At 43.1% G+C, this 19,619-nt stretch overlaps 1 protein-coding gene across 2 annotated transcripts in view; it reads left to right on the forward strand.

The window, feature by feature from the left end:
- The window catches only part of KCNK1 (potassium two pore domain channel subfamily K member 1), a 44,128-nt gene extending 25,011 nt beyond the window's left edge, over window positions 1-19,117 (forward strand). The window contains 2 exon segments of one of the 2 annotated variants that reach the window (NM_001082180.1): window positions 14,098-14,493; window positions 17,896-18,179. In NM_001082180.1, coding sequence (NP_001075649.1) covers window positions 14,098-14,493; window positions 17,896-18,155 — 656 coding nt within the window. In that variant the 3' untranslated portion in view covers window positions 18,156-18,179. 2 annotated transcript variants of the gene reach the window in all.
- The last annotated feature ends 502 nt before the right edge of the window (window positions 19,118-19,619 follow it).

The raw sequence follows: 19,619 nt of genomic DNA on the forward strand, positions 1-19,619 counted from the left end.
AAGCCGAGACTCAGGTCCCCTTTAGCCCTCAGGGTGGCCGTTTTGGGGTTGGCACTGTGTTTTTTTTTTTTTTTTTCCTTTTTTTGTTTTGTAGGCCATAGGGGCAAGATAGAAAAGACCTGATGTGAGGAATGAGTGTAGGTGGAGCAGAGGTCTGAGGCCATTCCAGAAAGGCTCTTATACTGCAGACCCACCAAGGAGGAGCAGCCAGCAAAGGACAGGAGAAAGATCCACGAGCCTGGAGACTGCAGTGTGGCGGGAAGGGTGATGCCGAAGGAAGGAAGTGTTTGAGGAAGGAGAGAGACTCAGTTGGATCAAATGGCACTTGGAAGTTGAGAAAGATGTTTTCAGGGACTGCAGTGCTGAAAAGATCCCAAGGGCCAGCATTGGAGGTAGTGAGTAAAGCTGCCACCTCTGACATCCCATATGGGCACGGGTTCGCGTCCTGGCTGCTCCACTTCTGATCCACCTCTCTGCTAAAGACCTGGGAAAAGCAGCAGAAGATGACTTGAGTGTGCAGCCCCTGCTACTCACTTGGAAGACCTGGATGAGGCTCCTGGTTACTGACTTCACCTGGCCCATCCCTAGCCACTGTGGCCATCTGGGGAGTGAACCAGTGGGTGGAAGATCTCCCTCTCACTCTCCCTCTCTCTCTGAACTGTGACTGTCAAATAAATAAATAAATAAATCATTTTTTTAAAAGAAGAAGATCCCGAGGCCGGCCCGTGGCTCACTTGGTTAATCCTCTGCCTGTGGCGCTGGCATCCCACATGGGTGCTGGGTTCTAGTCCCGGCTGCCCCTCTTCCAGTCCAGCTCTCTGCTGTGGCTCGGGAGGGCAGTGGAGGATGGCCCAAGTGCTTGGGCCCCTGCACCCGCATGGGAAACCAGGAGGAAGCACCTGGCTCCTGGCTTTGGGTTGGCACAGCACCAGCCGTGGTGGCCATTTGGAGAGTGAACCAATGGAAGGAAGACCTTTCTCTTTGTCTCTCTCTCTCTCTCACTGTCTAACTCTGCCTGTCAAATAAAAAAAAAAAAAAAGAAGAAGAAGAAGAAGATCTCAGCCCAGGACGTCAATTTCATTGTCATTCTTAGGCATCTTCAAGTGCCCCCTCCCCTTGAGACACCAGACTTGTTTCTGTAGAGTGGTTTCATTGCAGGCTCAGGTGGAACCAGTGGGCGGGAAGTGAGTGCTCTGTGAGCAGGTAGATCTTCACATCAAACCTGGAACAGTGAGGGAGGCCATTTACTGTCAGATTGTTTCTGCTCTCCTTCTTGAAATCCAGCATTTCAGTGAGCCCGAGAAATGACTTTGTTGGACCAAATCTTTAACCCTCTGGAATGTGGTACATGAATCCCCTTAATGAATGAGTGGGTTTTATGAACAATATGTCATCTTGGCCTCTGTTGCTTTCCTTTGGATCTTTTTCCTTTTCTTCCAGGACTTTGTCACAGATAAATACTATTGATCTCTCCCTGGGAGTCTCAGATCCTTTGGCTTTTTCTAGCTATTGCCTTGAGCAAGATCGTTTAGCTTAATGAATCAAGGCTGCTTCATACATAAGCGGAAATGGTGTTGTCCAACCTCACAGCTGGAATGCAGTTGGGGTTCGGCAGACAGGAGTTGAAATCAGGGCTAAAATAACCCACAGACTCCACACTGCACCAGCGAGAGCAAGGGGCATGTCTCTGGGTCCCTTGGGAGGAGGGCACAGTTATGCATGGGAGATTGCCTGCCCCAAAAGGCCCTCTCCTCTTTTCACATGCTCATCCTCTGTTCGGATCTTGGTATGCTCATGATGGATGAGCCCTTTGAGTCTGGGCTCCAAATTCTCTGGTCCACCTAGCACTCTGCCTATGAAGGAAAATTCTGGGCCATGTTGCCCCAGGGAAAGACAGTGATTTACTTTAAATCCCTAGAAATCCTACTGAGGACATCTCAGAATTTGTTGCCCTCTGCTCAGTTGTCCCCTGCACTTTTGGCCTCAAAGAACATTCTGAGGTCTTAACTGTTTTTATCTGAGGAGGTTATATAATCGTTACAGATTTGGAGGGCTTTGAAGAAATCACATTTGGCTGCACCTTAGTGTTTGTAAGTGCTACACCTCTCTAATGTAATTTATCTTCTGTTTATATGATGAGGGATGCTTTTAGTACTGTCCATACAAAAGTAAGGTTTTAAGGAATAAGTGAGTCCAGAACCCCTACTAAAGATTGTCTAGATGAAAAACCGATCCTTTTTATTCCCATTATTCCCCAACATATACAAAACTAAAGAGAATCGAGTAACAAATACACAGAGTACACAAGCCAGCTGCCAACTTTCTGCGAACTGCTGTTCTGTTTTCTTCATCCCACGTGCCTCCCTCACTTTCTTTTTATGATTTCCTGACTTGTTATAGTAGTGAGTTGTTTCCAGGAGGTAATGAAGTACTATGGCCTCCACACCTTGGTGGCTATAACAGCAAAGTCTAGTTCTTGCTCACGTTACACATTTTCCATGGGTACAGGTGGCTCTTGTTCCTCAACATCTCCATTCTGGGGCCAAGATGGTGAGATGAGCCTTCACTCATGAAAGATCCTACTCAAGCCACAACCTGGAGCCCAGAGAAGCTAGATTTCTTATTAAAAAAGGGCTGTCAGAATCTTGGGAGGAATAAGTGTAAGTAAGCCAGACACAGAAAGACAAGTCCTACATGTTCTCTCATTTTTATTTTTTTATTTTTTTAGACTTATTTATCTATTTGAAAGGCAGAGTTACAGAGAGGCAGAGGCAGAGAGAAAGAGAGAGGTCTTCCATCCACTGGTTCACTTCTTAAATGGCCAAAGTGGCCAGAGCTGTACCAGTCTTGAAGTCAGCCACTAGAAGCTTCTTCCAGGTTTCCCAAGTGGGTGCAAGGGTCCAAGGACTTAGGCCATCTGCTGCTACTTTCCCAGGCCATAGCAGAGAGCTGGATTGGAAGTGGCATAAGCTGGGACCTGAACTGGTGCCCATATGGGATGCTGACACTGCAGGCAGCGGCTTTACCCGCCACACCGCAGCACCAGCCCCATGCTCTCTCTCATTCTCTCTCTCTCTCTCTCTTTTTTTTTTTTTGACAGGAAGATGGACAGTGAGAGAGAGAGACAGAGAGAAAGGTCTTCCTTTACCGATGGTTCACCCTCCAATAGCCACCGCGACTGGCGCGCTGTGGCCAGCACACTGCGCTGATCCGAAGCCAGGAGCCAGGTGCCTCTCCTGGTCTCCCATGGGGTGCAGGGCCCAAGCACCTGGGCCATCCTCCACTGCACTCCAGGGCGACAGCAGAGAGCTGGCCTGGAAGAGGGGCAACCAGGACAGAATCTAGCGCACCGACCGGGACTAGAACCCGGTGTGCCAGCGCTGAAGGTGGAGGATTAGCCTCTTGAGCCGCAGTGCCGGCTCCATGTTCTCTCTTGTATGGAAGTGAAAAAAAGTCTGAACATAAAATAGTGATTAGCAGAGGCTGAAAGAGTGAAGGGAGGCAGGATATAGGGAGATTGGACAAAGATACCAAAATACGGTTCGGTAGCAGTAATGAGTTCTAGTGTTCCACAGCACACTGGGGCAAATATAGTTTGCAATAGTATTTTATATACTCTATGAAGAACTAGAAGAGAGGAGCTTACAGATTCCAGACATAAAGAAAAGGCAGTTGAAATGCTTATTACCTGATTTGATGGGCTTAACCTTGCATTATGTGATGTGTTGAAATATTTCTCTGTACCACATTAAAATGTACAGATATTACCTGTTCATCAAAAATTTTTAAAAAAGTGTTGCTTCTTTCTGCATAGATTCAGTAGTGTGTTAGAATTTCTATCAATTAATCTGCAACCTAGGAGCAATGATTTAACCTTTGAAGTCTCTAATTAGAAACATATACCCCATGAAAATTTAGTCAGCAGTTGAAATGCCCTAACTCAGAAAGTAATTCAATATCTAGAGTAGAAAATATATTAATTAGAATAAAGAAAATTTAAATGGGTGCACAGAACAGAGTGGAGCATACAAACAACTTCTTTTTTTTTAAGGTTTATTTATTTATTTGAAAGAGTTACACAGAGAGAGAAAGAGACAGAGAGAGAGGTCTTCCATCCGCTGGTTCACTCCCCAATTGGCTGCAATGGCTGGAGCTGCGCCGATCCGAAGCCAGGAGCCAGGAGCTTCTTCCCAGTCTCCCACTTGGGCACAGGGGCTCCAAGCACTTGGGCCATCTTCTACTGCTTTCCCAGGCCATAGCAGAGAGCTGGATTGGAAGTGGAGCATCCAGGACTTGAACTGGCACCCATATGGGCTGCTGGCACTGTGGGCATTGGCTTAATCCACCTCACCACAGTGCCAGCCCCAATAACTTTTAACTGGTATAACCAGAAATAGCATGGCCAACACAGAAAGCATATGTGTTCTTGAGATAATTCATTTGGTTAAGTCTTTCAGCATCAATAGAGGAGTTTCCTTTCAAGGTCTTCCATGTGTGTGGTATGTGCTAATTGTGGTACATGGATTATTTCATTTAACCCTTTAGCATCTTCATGAAGTAGGAAGTGGTATTCATATTTGTCAATTGAGGAAACCAAAGCATAATTCTTCCCAGGGCCCACAGCTAGTAAGAGGCAGAACCAGGATGCAAATGTAGGAAATGTGAGTCTTTAGTATTAAATATATATATATATATACACATATATATATTAATTATATGGTTGGGAAGCCATTCGTCTGGGATGGCTCAGGTACTTTAAAAGTAAATTGGAATTAGGAACAAATCAAAAACCACCAACTAACCTCCAACTAGGAACTTTACATTATAACCAATCAAATTTTTTTTTTGCAAATTCATTATGCTGCCCAGATTTATGAATTGATGAGTGCTCAAATAAACTATTTAAAATTTAAATTTGCTCAAGTTTTCTTTTATCTTCAGCTTATCCCCATAACCAAAGTCTTTAAACAACAGAAAGAAGAAGAGTTGGCTTTATTCCAGAATCCTCTGTCTTCAAAAGTTGTAGGTTCCCACCACTGTCAAAAGGACACCATGTGTTATTCCCAGGATCGCTGGAAGTCTTAGCAAGTGATGATTTTGAGTCTGCAATGGCAGAGTGGAGCTTTGGTTTGATTTGGTGGTGCATCTAGGGTTCTCCCATCCCGTTACACGTAGGAGAGTTTAGAACCACTTTGCCTTCTAAAGTTTTGTAGTCAAACAAGAGCCATATTGATTAATTGTGGGTTTGGGAAGGGAGGAGTTGGAAATTCAGCAGCAAACTAATGAATAGTGTCTTTTCCTTGTCAACCAGAATTTTCCAGATACCTTTTGAGCCTGTATTGGTCAGGGCAAGGTACCTGACTGTTCTCAGGGGAGGAGAAATTCATCCTGAGTTGCTTACACAGCATCCATGTCCAGGGGGAATGCCTACAGCATGAATGTTAAAACCCTGTTCTAAAAGGGTATCACTGAGAAGCCTTTACAATATAATCACTTGTAAACCTAGGGGAGTGATGGCTGCAGGATAATTGTGTGTAACCTGAAGGCCAACCAGGGGAAAGTAGCGTTAGAGGAAATACTGCTTTGGTTAATTGTAGGAGAGGCTTAGTAAGGTTTCAGGGCTTTAGGAAAAACTGGGTCTCTCTTCTCTGACTTCTCTTCAACTTCTCTTCCCTCTGTTGTTGAAATTTCTAAGTCACCAAGAAAGAGAAAGGGGCAAATTTTTTTTGAGAAAGGAAAACAGAGTATGTGAGAGTCTTTTGTGTGATTCCTCTTTAGCCTTCTGTTTGATTTGGGTCAGGTTTTTCTTGCTTCAAATGTCCCCAGGGGTTGATACATGGGTCCCTGTGTGACAGACAAGCAGGTGGGAGCATAGGCACTCGAAGGTGCCTACAGGGGGTGAGGGGAGGTGCTGCCCACTGCATGGCAATAGCAACTGGAATGAGAATGCCAGGGCATGTGGCTGGCAGCGTGTCATCTGCAACACGGTGCTGATGCCTGTAGGAGGCTTATGTCAAATACATTCAGCACGAGCCCCTCCTATTGCTATTCTTGTGGAATTGGGGTAGGTAGATTGGGGATGTCCTAGACACTGCATCCAGGTTAGACCAGTAGAGGACAGAGGTGATAAAAAAAAAAAAAAAAAGCACCCATGGTGCATGGCAATGAGCAAGATACAGAGGACACTGTGCAGATGCCATTGCTAACATCCAACTGAGCACCTGGGTGAGGCAGTGTTCTGCGGAAGTAGCCCAGCCTCACTGAAGGCTGACACATCAGGTGGGCTGAGGCAAGTTCCTGAAACCTCTTGACTTAGGGGTGCTGATCTTTGACCTTACTGGCTTCAGTCACAATATTTCTGAGTGTCACTGTTAAGAGTTGCAGACTGGCGCCTCCTCACACGGGGCATCATGTTAGGAAAAGAGGTGCAGACTAGAGATGAGGCAGTGTACGATTTTGCAGCCAAACCAAATTTATTCAGGGAAAATAAATTCATAGAGATAGGTGACCAACTGACTCCCCACTCCCTTACACACTGATGGAACACATTGCAGAGGACCCCTAGGGGTGGGGCCTTTTTATATTTTAGGAGGGGTGGGGATGGGAGTGGGGTAGGGGGCAGCAGGAGGAGGGGAATTCCTGGAACTGGTCTTTCAAGTTTTGGAGCAACTGGTCTTTCAGGTGGCTCTGAGGGGATGGAGCAAGAAGGCAATAGGGTGTGAGACCCAATTGAGATTCAAGGGCAAGGAATAAATTCCAATGTTTATCTTTTGGGCAATGAGCAAGAATGGCTGAGGCTTATGTCTTTCTTCTATCAGTGGTTTTATTTCTAGAAGCACCCAGGGATTTCTCCAGCTTTTGTCTTCTACATAGCTGGAGGTCACCTCTCTTATTGTTGTGTTCAGGATTCCCCAGATAGAAAGAAACAGCAAGACTCACTGAAATGCAAAGAACAAAGGGACTTTATTTGTAGGTCCAGCATGCTGGGACCCTGGCCTCCTGTGCAATGCAGTGGTGGGAGACCAAGACCTCCTTTCTTTGTTCCCGGGGTTTTTTATAGTTCCCGGGCAAACAAGTATTATGTCCGCATTCCTTCTTTCCTCATATGGTCATACATCGAGCCCCCCCCCACATTGGTTGCCCCTACCTGGCCCTGCTGGACCAAGGACTGCCTGGTGTCAGGTTTCATCTTCTCATACCAGGCTCATCCTGGGCCTAGCCATTCCTTTGTCTTGTGCAAAGCCTGTCATGGCATGGCTCTGGCCTCTCACATTATTTTCTCTTGTTCCTTCTCACCACTACTCACCCATGGCCAGACTCAAAACACTGGTAAGCACGATCCAAATCTTGCTTCTCTCATACACTTACTGTTATTTGATACACTAAGTAAACTGTATAGTCTCTTTATTTGTAAAGTAGGGACACATATGTGCCTATCTCAGAGAGCTGATGTGAAGATAATGTATATAAAGGGCAAAGCACAGTGCCTGGGTCATAACATGCCACATGTTTTATATTTCTTTCCTCGCTGAAACACTTAACCCAGGCCTTGGAGGAAGAGAAGAGTTAACAACTATATGGGTAATTTAAAGGTCCTGGGAGCTCATCATAATGGCATCAAAATTATCCTTGGACCATAGTCCCTGACCTTTTGTGAAGTGATCTCAAGCACTTCCTATCCAGTACACAGGGTTCCTCCCTGTTTGTTACTAGAACAAGCTCTCCAGATAGGGTCCTACTTCCAGGCAAGCCGGAGGGCTACCTTTCCAGGGCCTGCCTCCTGTTTTGCTCTCTGTTCTGTGTTAAGTACTCTTGATTGTAGCCTATCCCTAAACATAGTAAAGAAGCCACCTGTGAGCACTCTTTTCATATGCAAAAAAAAAAAAAATCCAGAGCCCAAGCCCTCAAGCACTGACTTTATCAGACTTGGGCCTCTATCCCTCTGCCCTCAACACCCCAGGGTAAGGCACCAAATGTCTAGGGACAGCCTTTATGACAGAGCCTGAGGAAATCATTCACAAAGGCAGCCCTAAGCCTGCCTATCATGCCTTGTCCTTCTTTGCAGAAGTCAGAATAAGGTGCTTCCTTTGCTCTGCTCCCAACAGACCTGGTGCTTTCCTATGTGTGTCCACTACTCTTAGGAGCCGTGATTAGCAAAGCTCTCTCTTCAAGAGTAGTTGTATCCTGCTCTGTTGGCCTCTCCCTACCTGAATAATAATCAAATCTATGCTTTCAAACACTTTTCCCAACTGTGATGGTTAATTTTATGTGTCAGTTTCCCCAGGTTAAGGGATGCTAGATAGCTAGACAAGTTTCATTTTGGGATAATACCCATGAGGGTGTTTCTGGAAGAGATTAGCATTTGGGACAGTAGACAGAGTAAAGAAGAGCTACCCTCTCCCAAGTGTGCAGGCATTGTCTAATCTGTTGAGGGCCCCAAACAACAGCACCATGAAGAAAGAGGGAACACGTGAATTCTCTCTCTTTTTGAGCTGGGACATCCTTCTTCTGCCACCGGACACCAGCGTTCTCCAGCTTCTGGACTCCAGGATTTAAATTTCAGTGTCACTGCTCAGTGCTGGTTAGGTAGCAGTGTGTGGCTGGGGTGCCTGGAGAGGTTTACAGTGGAAGACATGATTTTCCCTCCCAAGAAGCACACAATCCAGCGGGAAAGAGATAATGAGTAAGGTTAAGTCCAGGATTGAGACGCCAAGTCTGTTTTATAGAAGAGGAAATGTTAGAACTGATACGAGTGTCTGTTAGTAAAGTGGTGCCACCTTCCTAAGCACAGCCTGGCTTACTAGAAGTCAGGTGACCAAGTGGCCCAATCACAAGTGTCAGCTCTACCCCCACCCTAACAGGATTTGCTGCTCCCACTTCCTTACCTCTGCAAAGCTATATAAGACCTGTTCTCCCAGTACAGGCCACTGTGCACCAGGAGGCACTCTGTCCGGTTTCCCTCACCCAACAATAAACCTTCTTCCTTACTCTGGTGTTTGGTGTATTTTGTGGTGGCCTTTCAGTGTCTCCATTGTTTTATTTTATTTTATTTTTTGACAGGCAGAGTGGACAGTGAGAGAGAGAGAGAGAGACAGAGAAAGGTCGTCTTCCTTTACCGTTGGTTCACCCCCCATTGGCCGCTGCGGCGGGCGCATCGCGCTGATCCGAAGCCAGGAGCCAGGTGCTTCTCCTGGTCTCTGATGCGGGTGCAGGGCCCAAGCACTTGGGCCATCCTCCACTGCACTCCCGGGCCACAGCAGAGAGCTGGACAGGAAGAGGAGTGACTGGGACAGAATCCGGTGCCCAGACCGGGACTAGAACCCGGTGTGCCGGCATCACAGGCAGAGGATTAGCTTATTGAGCTGCGGCGCCGGCATCAGTGTCTCCATTGTTTTCAGAGCCTGAGAGTCTTGTAGCTTTTTTTTTTTTAAGCACTTCAAGCTAACTTGATGTAGAAAGTGCACAATGCCTGCTAGATAATATAAATAAATGAGAATCTTATATGGAGAGGGTTGTAACACAATAAATTGCACCTCTCTCTAAAGCATCTATATAAGTGAAGAAAGTATCACTGGCTTGCTTTGTTGCATTAAATAAGGGCCCCAAAAGTTCCCTGTCTTGGACCTCACTTAGGAGGACTTAAGTATCAGAAAAACCAGAATGGCCATGTTCAGCATAGCATTGCCCCAAATTGGATATTAGCTATCACAGCGTCAGGCCTGTTGTAGTTAAAAATTGCCAAGGGGCCAGTGAAAAGCCACCTCCTGCAGTGCCAGCATACCATCTAGGCACTGGTTTGAGTCCTGGCTGCTCCACTTCCCATCCAGCTCTCTGCTGTGGCCTGGGAAAGCAGTGGAAGATGGCCCAAGTCCTTGGGCCCCTGCACCCACGTGGGAGGCCTGGAGGAAGCTCCTGGCTCCTGGCTTCTGATCGGTGTGGCTCTGTTACTGGAGAAGCTAGGGTCCTTGTCTTCATGCAAGAAAGAATTCAGGCGTGAGACAGAGAGTAGTGGAAAGCAAAATAGCAAGGTTTATTAGGGTAGGGGCATCCGTAAGAATGGATGGGCACCTCTCCAGACAAAACCTGAGAGAGAGCGCCCAGTCGCTCAGACTGGGGGAGAGCGAGGTTACATGGTTGGGTGGAGAGATTACACCTGGGCAGGCCAGGCAGCCCCTCAACAGAGGCAGAGGGCCGAGCACTCAGTCCAGTTGAGGCGGGGATGGGGGGAGGTTAAGGGGATGGGTCTTGCCTTCTCCTCCTGGAACAAAGGACTTTTTGGATAGAAATATGAAAAATTCCTATCTGAGTTTTCCCCCTGAAGTTATCAGGCAGGAGGAAGCCTGGCTGGCGTAGCCCTCCCCCTTAGAGGAGCCCTAGAGGAAGGATGGTTATCGGGTAGAAGGGGCAGGGCGTTTGAAGTGCATATACTGGGCTGCATTGGGAGGTTATCGGGATGACTTTCAGATGTGGATGCTGGACCTAGATGTCAACTCCTTAGGCCTTTGTCACACACACATAAGCTCATTTCTGACTTCCTACCTAACAGCTCCAGCCATTGCAGCCATCTGGGGAGTGAACCAGGGCATAGAAGAAACCCTCTCTCTCCCTCTGCCTCTCTGTAATTCTGCCTTTCAAATAAATACATAAATCTTTAAAAATAAATAAAATAGCCAAATGGGAAGCCAGATTTCATAGGAGACTGTCAGTCATCAGTATGGCCAACCATGTACTCCAGCATACCCAACAGGTGGAGCATCATAGCAGGAAACCTAACAATTGTGTAGTAGGAGGCTAGAACACAAGGACATCAGTATGTGAGGATTTATCGCAGAATCATAACCAAATTTTTGAAGTCAGTTTCTTCTCAATAGGCTTTTTAACCCTAAAATTATATGAATGCCTTAGAAAAATTTGAAGAACCCCAAATATGGAAGATTTGTTAACACTTTGCTAAAAAATTCATGGTTTGTAATGGGTTTTATTTTTTCTAAGATTTAAAAAATGAGCTTCCCTTCTTGATTTATCTAGAGGTTCAACTGATGGAACTTGAGTAAATTATTTACCACCTCATTAAAATTCAATAGGACTGGAAGTTTCCATCTGGTGCATGAAGTTGTCTACTGCAGCAGAATTGCTGTGTGGTCAGTAGAGACGAGGGCTTTCCTGATATGGCCTGCACTGAAAGTGTGGACAGTACAAATGGGATGTAAACTTTACATTTTACTTTCTATTAATCACATTTCTGTAAGCATCAAGAGAAGAAAAATGGCTTCTAGTGAGAATCTACATGTTGATGATTTTTAATCTCATAGTGAGAATATATGACTGGCATAAAAATGTCATTACTGCAGAAAGATATCCCAAGGTATTGTAATGATGATGATCTTTATTGCTTGGAGATAGCATTTTAGTGAATGAGGTTTAGTTAACATTAACATAAAAAGAGCTTCCAATTTGGGAGAGAAAAAATGGTATGCTAAAAGATTTGAAAACTAGAAATTTGTTTACTTTTCTCTACTAGAACCTAAATCATGGAATTTACCAGAACAGATGGTTCAGAACATGTAGGCTGTGCGAAATTGATGTGTTACACTTTTAGTAAAGCTAGTATATCAAAATACTACCAGAAAGATAATAAAATCATGGACTTGAAGACTACTGCATAGTCTGAGTCCACTCAGCCAATCCTCTACAAAATCCTGGCCAAGGTGAAATCCATCCTGTGCAGTCTCTACTAGACCCTCCACCCATATTAAACACTATTACCTCTTACTACTTTAGACACAGGCTCATAACTAACTTTGTACTAGCCTTCCCATTTGTAAATAAAATTCCATTTTCAGATTCTACTTCCAGATATCAGAACATCCTTTCTAAAAATCATAGCTCCTGTGAGTTCTGGTGTTTCTGTGATGTGGGCTGCTTCATTCTCAAGTCTCCTTCTTCTGTCACATTTTTTCCTTAAAATGAAACAATATTCATATATTCCAGCTCCCATATGTTGCATACCTCACATTATTCTCTGGATAGTCCAACTTACCCATTTCCCTCCTTCAATGCTGTGCTCAAAATCAGCCATGACTTTGCAGGAGCTGTTGCGTGTGTGGAGACCAGCTGGATTCAGGAACCAATGGTTGAACAATGATTCTTAACCATTTGGAGATGATGTACTCCTTGTAAGAATTAAAGCTCTAGAATCTGTCTGCAAAAGCATGCATATGTGGGTGAATATAAAAATTTGCATACAATTTCAGAAGATTCCTATAGCTTGCTATGGTTTATTCATAAACGGCATACCTTCTGGAACAGCAGGTTCAGAGTGATCCGGGAAGCCTTTGAACAACCACATTCCGGGCCTTAGCTACAATACAGAGAATTTGGGGGATCTGCAACTGAATATTTTGGAATCGTTTATTTTACAGCGTATTTTAGAGTTCAGCTTTTGGAACCACATTTCAATTATACTTGCATACTTGAGAGACTTCAGAATCCTATTTCATAAAAATTGCATTTATTTGGCTTTTTCTTGAACTGACTTGTTCAGACATGTCAGTCCTCTCAGAATAATATGCTCATGCGATTTTTAAAATAGTCTACCAAGCCTCATGCCTAGCAGGGTTCTCTCTTGCTGCCGTTTCTTGGATGAAAAATCTGTTGAGGGGCTGGCACCGTGGCACAGTAGGTTAATCCTCCGTCTGTGGCGCCAGCATCCCATATGGGCGCCGGTTTTAGTCCTGGTTGCTCCGCTTCCAATCTAGCTCTCTGCTATGGCCTGGGAAAGCAGTAGAAGATAGCTCAGGTGCATGGGCCCCTGCATCTGTGTGGGAGACAGGGAGGAAGTACCTGGCTCCTGGTTTCATATTGGCGCAGCTCTAGCCGATGTGGCCATCTGGGGAATGAATCAAAGGGAGACCTCTCTCTGTCTCTCCCTCTCACTGCCTGTAACTCTACCTCTCAAATAAATAAATAAAATCTTAAAAAAAAAAAAAAAGAATCTGTTGATTGGCTTGATTTGGAAATGACACAAACCTAGTAGGCAATAAAATAGATGTATGCTTTGATTACTAGTCCTAATGTAATTTTTAAAATGTTTTGAGCAATTTGTGGCATCTTTGAATATGCAAAAATGACAAGAGAAGAAATAGGTAGGTTTCTGAATGTACCATTTAACCAGATAATTTGGCAAAATATTTTTAAAGAATTACCCTGTCTTGTGACCTGGTATATTTTAATCTTCATTTTCCTTCCTCTTATGTGTGTGTCTCAGGTGAGGTTTCCCCGCCCTCCTAGTGTACTCTTATCAGCTTAGTCCTACGCATACACTCTTATTTGTCAGTCATTCCCACTAGAACGTTCTGTGAGTAATTTGTTTTGGACATGAATGTAGACTGCTGTTTGAGTCTGACTAGTTAGGATCCCAGAGCCAGTGAAAAGTGGGTAGATCCGCTCTGGTGAAGGAGAAATCCTGTGATGAGTTTTTCGCAGCAATCTGAGATGGTGTGAGACTTCATTCTGTCACACACAGAACTTCTATTCAGCCTGATGGTGAATTCAAAACCAGAGATTTGCAACAAGAGTTTGGCCTGGTGGTTACGTTGCCCATGTCCCATTGTAGGGTGCTTGGGTTTGATTCCCACCTCTGGCTCTGACTCCTAATGCAGTCTCTGAGAGACAGCAGTGATAGTGCAAGTCGTAGGTTCTCTGTCACTCACATGGGAGACCTCAATTGAGTTCCCAGCTCCTAGTTTCAGACTAGGTCCAACCCCTGCCATTGTAAGCTTCTGGAGAGGAAACCTGCAGATGGAAACTTTCTCTCTCTCTCTCTCTCTCTCTCCCTCTCTCTCTTTCTCTGTGTTTCTGACTCTCAAAAAAATAAATAAAACTTTAAAAACAGAGATTCTGGTGTGTTAGGAGAGCTGATCCGATTTTGCAAAGTGCGGTGCATCTCCCAAATTTGTGACATCCATTGTTGAACTTCACCTGCCTAAGGGTCGTGCAAGACCTTCAGAGCCTCTGCATGGTTTGAGGCAGAGAGTGGACACGAGTAGTTTTCTACTCTCTCTTCCTCTTCATCTCAGTTATTTTCTGCCCTTGCAGGTTATGGTCACACCGTGCCCTTGTCAGACGGGGGGAAGGCCTTCTGCATCATCTACTCGGTCATCGGCATTCCCTTCACGCTCCTGTTCCTGACGGCCGTGGTCCAGCGTGTCACCGTGCACGTCACCCGCAGACCAGTCCTCTACTTCCACGTCCGCTGGGGCTTCTCCAAGCAGGTGGTGGCCATTGTGCATGCTGTGCTCCTCGGGCTGATCACCGTGTCCTGCTTCTTCTTCATCCCAGCCGCCGTATTCTCTGTCCTGGAGGATGACTGGAACTTCCTGGAGTCCTTTTACTTCTGCTTTATTTCCCTGAGCACTATTGGCTTAGGAGATTACGTTCCTGGAGAAGGCTACAACCAAAAATTCAGGGAGCTTTACAAGATTGGGATCACGTGTGAGTATCCAGATTCGTAGACTGCACCTATTGTCTCTGTTTGCTGTTCTAAGCTCCCCTCTGTCTACTCATGAATAATCATTCATAAAAGCACTAATTGTTTCTCATTGACACATTTCCCATTTTTACTATCTTCCTGTAACTCTTCTATTTCATGATTCCTTTGAAAATTCTTTATGCATAAATACTACTACTGACTTGTTTTACCAGGCACCCTAAAATTACTGACCAGTTTCTTACAAATAATGTAAGAAGCATTACAAATACATCAAAAATTCTGTTTGGTCCAAATATACTCCATACAAAATGTACTTTTTGATTAACTTTTTTTTAAAGATTTCTTTATTTTATTTGAAAGGTAGAGTTACAGAGAGAAAGAGAGAGAGAGAGAGAGAGAGAGAGAGAGAGAGAGAGAGAGGTCTTCTATTCATTGCTTCACTTCCCAGATGGCCAAAACAGCTGGAGCTGAGCCAGTGCAGGGTCCCAAGGACTTGGGCCATCTTCCACTGCTTTCCCAGGCCATAGCAGAGAGCTGGATGGGAAGTGGAGCAGCTGGGACTTGAACGGGCACCCATATGGGATGCCAACACTGCAAGTGGCAGCTTTATGCTCTATGCCACAGCGCCAGCCCTAATTTTTAACAAAAAATTGCTCTACTTTATTAAATATGTTAAGCATCCCAAAACTAGGTCTCAGAGCCTGTTACTATAAAACATGTTCTTTAATTTACCAGGAAAATCGGAAAGCAGTTGCTTATCTCATTTGTGCATGTGGTTCTTTTTTGAAAATGTTAGCCTTTGTACACTGTTTTCAGAATGTTATATCTGTAAAATAAAATAGGCATTAAAATTTGGGTAGCCAATGACATAATAGTTAAACATCTTTTTTGCTTTCAATTCAATATAATATTTTGGAAAAATTAGTTACCCATTTTTGAGAAACTGTTCACTTTTGCAGGAGACTTTGCCATGTTTTTCAAGATGCAAAGGACTGCAGTCATGGCATAAATACAGTTTTCTTTTCCTGCCCTCTCATGATTTTTTCAGTTTGTGATTTAGCTCAGACCAAATCTTCTAGGAAATCAAAGCAGATACACAGGCAGTCACGTGCTCTGTCCTGGCTTCACCTTGTAGTCTCAACCTCACGAAATGCTTGAATTTTGTGTATCTTAACATTTCCATGAACCACAGGCTCACTCAGAACAAAGATTTCACTCATAAAGCTTCAACATTTTACATAGTGCCTGGCTGCTGTGCAAGTTCAATAGAAGTTTGCCAAATGATTTCAAAGATAGTTTCTTATTACCTTTAGTTACCATAATTATTAAGAGTCTTTATGATATTTCACAAGGTGTCTATACAAACATCCATCCATGCCCCTCTTGTTGGCTACTGCGCTTTCTTCTAATTTGAGAGTATTGTAAATAACACTGAAATAGACATCTTTGTATATTTATACTTTTCCTTTCCCTATTTGTTATCCTTCTAAGAAGTGGAATTGCTATCCCAAAATGAATATGCCTTTTTGTGACTCAAAGAACATGTTGACCTTGTGCTTTCCAAATGAGCTTACAAGTTTACAGTGTTTTAGTTGCATCTATGTGTTAAGTGTCAGTGCTTTGAGGTGATATTGGTCAGTAGAATCATGTGTGTGTGTGTGTGTGTGTGTGTGTATGTGAATTTGATAACACAATAAATGTTACGTTAACTTTCTTTGCATTTGATAGCAATTTTTAAAATCTTTCATAACAGCTGTACTTCTCTCTTGTGCAAATTGCCTTCTCATAAATTTTGTCTAACAGTTTTTTCTTTTTTATATGATATCAAATCCTTAAATAACACTTTATCAGTTGCAACAACATAGAATTATAGTTTTTTACAGTCAGTTTATAGAGTTGGTTTCTATTTTGCATATCAACAACTTAAGTATCTAACAAATGAATATTCTGAAGGTATATTAGTTATGGGTAGGATAAAATCCCTCCACTTTTCACTAAAACCCTATGGATATTTCTGTCAGCACTCGAGAGTTTGACTAAGTAATGATAAAGGAATGTAACAGATTCAATCAATCTGACAAGTTCATTGCTATGTTTAAATATGAGAAAATACATTGTGTGCACTATATTATTATCAGAGCCTACAAATTCTGAAGATACCAAAACTTTGCATTCTTGAGCTAATCAGCCTTCTTATTTCTGTTCTGCCAATTCTAGCTTTCCTGGCTCATGTATTTTCTGAAAATATTCCTCAACTTTTTTACTGACATGACACAAAATTGGGATTTTTGTTATTCTTAGAGTTTTCATTTTCACTTTTCTGTTTCTTTCCATGATAAACATTCTCTTCTTTTGGAAACTGATTTTTGAGCTAACTTAAAATCATCATTTTCCCATCACAAGTTCCAAGGAATAGTACTGTACCAGAATCAGCAGGTATCTTTTTCTTTAAGATCAAGATGCTAGTAGAGTTAGCCAGTGAATGGGTCATATGTCCAAAAAATGACTGTCATGTAACGGAGAGCTTCAGTTTACAAGTAGGTTAAGTTCTGTTTGCAAGTAGTTTTGTAGGTTAAGTGTAAACAGCCACACACAAGGACCTATTCAATATTGTTGCCAATTCTTTATTGTAATTCATTAATTTATTTATCTGAATGACAGAATGACAGAGAAAGAGGGAAGAATGCAGAGAGAAATCTTCCACCCACTGGTTTACCCCCAGAATGTCCACAACAGCCAGGGGTGGCCCAGGCCAAAGCTAGGAGCCAGGAACTCCATCTGGTGGCAGAAACTCAAGTATCTTGAGCCCTCATCTCCTGCCTCCCAAGATGCACATTAGCAGGAAACTGGATGGGAAGCAGAGGTGGGACTGGATCCCTGGCACATGGGATGTAGGTTTCCCAAACAGTGACTTAATCCACTGCACCAGGTTGTAAATTCTATTACCAAATTTTCTTATTCTGTGGGGGAAATAATAATAAGAGCACTGAGGGCTAAAAAGGTGACAAGCTTTCTTCCGAACACCCCATCATAAAGCAAACTTTTCTAAAATGCCCCTGGCCTTTTGTGAGCCACTGATGAAGCAGAGCTGGAGCCCTCCTTGGATGGAAGGTCAGTTTGTTCTCTGTCTTTAACAATGCTACATGAGCCCCAACTTCTGGTTCTTCTCAAATATTGTTGCTTGTGATTCTAAATAATCTAAGGTTTTAGAAGCTTAATTGTCTTTCTCTGGACCTTTCCACTTGGAGCCCAGGGCATCAACATGTTCTTAGATATTAAAAAACTGGCAATTGATTTGTCCATTAACAGTTCTGTGTTGGCTTGTCCGGGAGTGGGTAAGCCATCTGATAGTTGATTTGGCTGTAACTAGATTCCACTATGACACTGTCATGTTTCTCACACAGGTTACCTGCTACTTGGCCTCATTGCCATGTTGGTAGTTCTGGAAACCTTCTGTGAACTCCACGAGCTGAAAAAATTCAGAAAAATGTTCTATGTGAAGAAGGACAAGGATGAAGATCAAGTGCACATTATAGAGCATGACCAGCTGTCCTTCTCCTCCATCACAGAACAAGCAGCTGGCATGAAAGAGGATCAGAAGCAAAACGAGCCTTTTGTGGCCACGCCATCATCTGCCTGTGCAGATGGCCCAGCCAACCATTGAGCACGGGCTTGGCTGCATTGTCCTGGGTGTCTAGGGTCAGGGCCTGAGAAAGAGGCTTAATCGTGTTCATTTTGACAAGAACGTAAATGCCAAGATGATGTTATTTTAAGAAATAGCTACTATTTGCAATATTTTGAAAAGTAAAAAATAGGACGAAGAAAGCTTTGAGTCTGGAGGGATGTAACTGTCTTGAGGAAATGGGCTGTGTATCTATAACTCACATGTGACAAAATCATCTAGACTTTACTAATAGGCGAAGAAAGCTTGAAACAGCGTGCAGCTGTGGATAGAACATATTTTATACTTTTAAAATTGGGGACTTTGGGGTTTGCACTTAAATCATTTAGCTGATGGCTAAATAGCAACATTTATATTTAAAAGCAAAAAGGCAGAGATGTGTTTTATAAATAGGTTTCTGTGTACTGGTTTGCATGTGCCATGCTAAATGATTATTTTTGTAGAATCTAAGTTAAGTCTACTATTTATAATGAATAGGTAAACATTAGCTATGTACATGCAAAGTATAAATATGTTTATATGCTGTACATAGGGTTTAGGTAACCACATTCTACTTCTTAACTCAAGATTGTAGTTTTTTTTTTTCTTTTGATCTCTCTTTATACTGAACAATCCAGAATTGCTGCACTAAGCAGAAAAAGAAATTTAAGAGTGAATAGCCTGGTGTTCTGTTACAATAAATGTTTCTATCTTCTTGCAATACTATGATATCAGATGTCTAAATATGTTTGTCAATGTTTCTTTGGAAGTGAACAAGCAATGAAGACTAGGATTTGTTAAAAGGTTAAGATATTTTGCTTTGAAAGTAAATTGTGGTTTACAGATTCCTAGTATTAAAGCACAGAACTGGAACATAAAAGCTCCAAGCTAGCAGGTTGTGTTGCATTAATCCAACAATTTTAAATTTATAAGCTGAAATAAATAAAAATCTTAGTTGTTAGAAATCCTACGCTTTAATATATCAAATGTTTTCCTCTGTAGGAAATGTGTAGGAATATGCAGTGAGTATATTCTCTTATGGGAACCATAAAGGTAATACTTTGTTGATGTACACAGAATACTATTAATACTTTTTATTTGAATTTTAAACTTATTTAAGTGAGAGGTAGACACAGAAAGAAATAGACAGAAAGAGCTCCCATCTACTTCCATTCTCAAATACCTGCAACAGTTGGGTCCGGGCCATAGTCAAACATGGAATGAAGGAACACAACCAGGTCTCCCAATCACAAACCATTACTGCTGCCTCCCAGGGTCTGCATTAGCAGGAAGCTGGAGTCAGGAATAAAGCCAAGTATCAAACTGAGCTGCTGCAATATGGGATGCTGGCATCTTATCCACTAGGCTAAATGCCTACTCCACGATCAAGTGTTTTAGAAAGACTCTGCATAGTAACAAACACCTGTGACTGAGTCCTACCACCCGTGGGAAGCTGTCCAAGTGGTG

This window comes from Oryctolagus cuniculus, chromosome 13, assembly GCF_051225735.1.
Source record: "Oryctolagus cuniculus isolate XC-2025 breed Fujian yellow rabbit chromosome 13, ASM5122573v1, whole genome shotgun sequence".
Lineage (NCBI taxonomy): Eukaryota > Metazoa > Chordata > Mammalia > Lagomorpha > Leporidae > Oryctolagus > Oryctolagus cuniculus.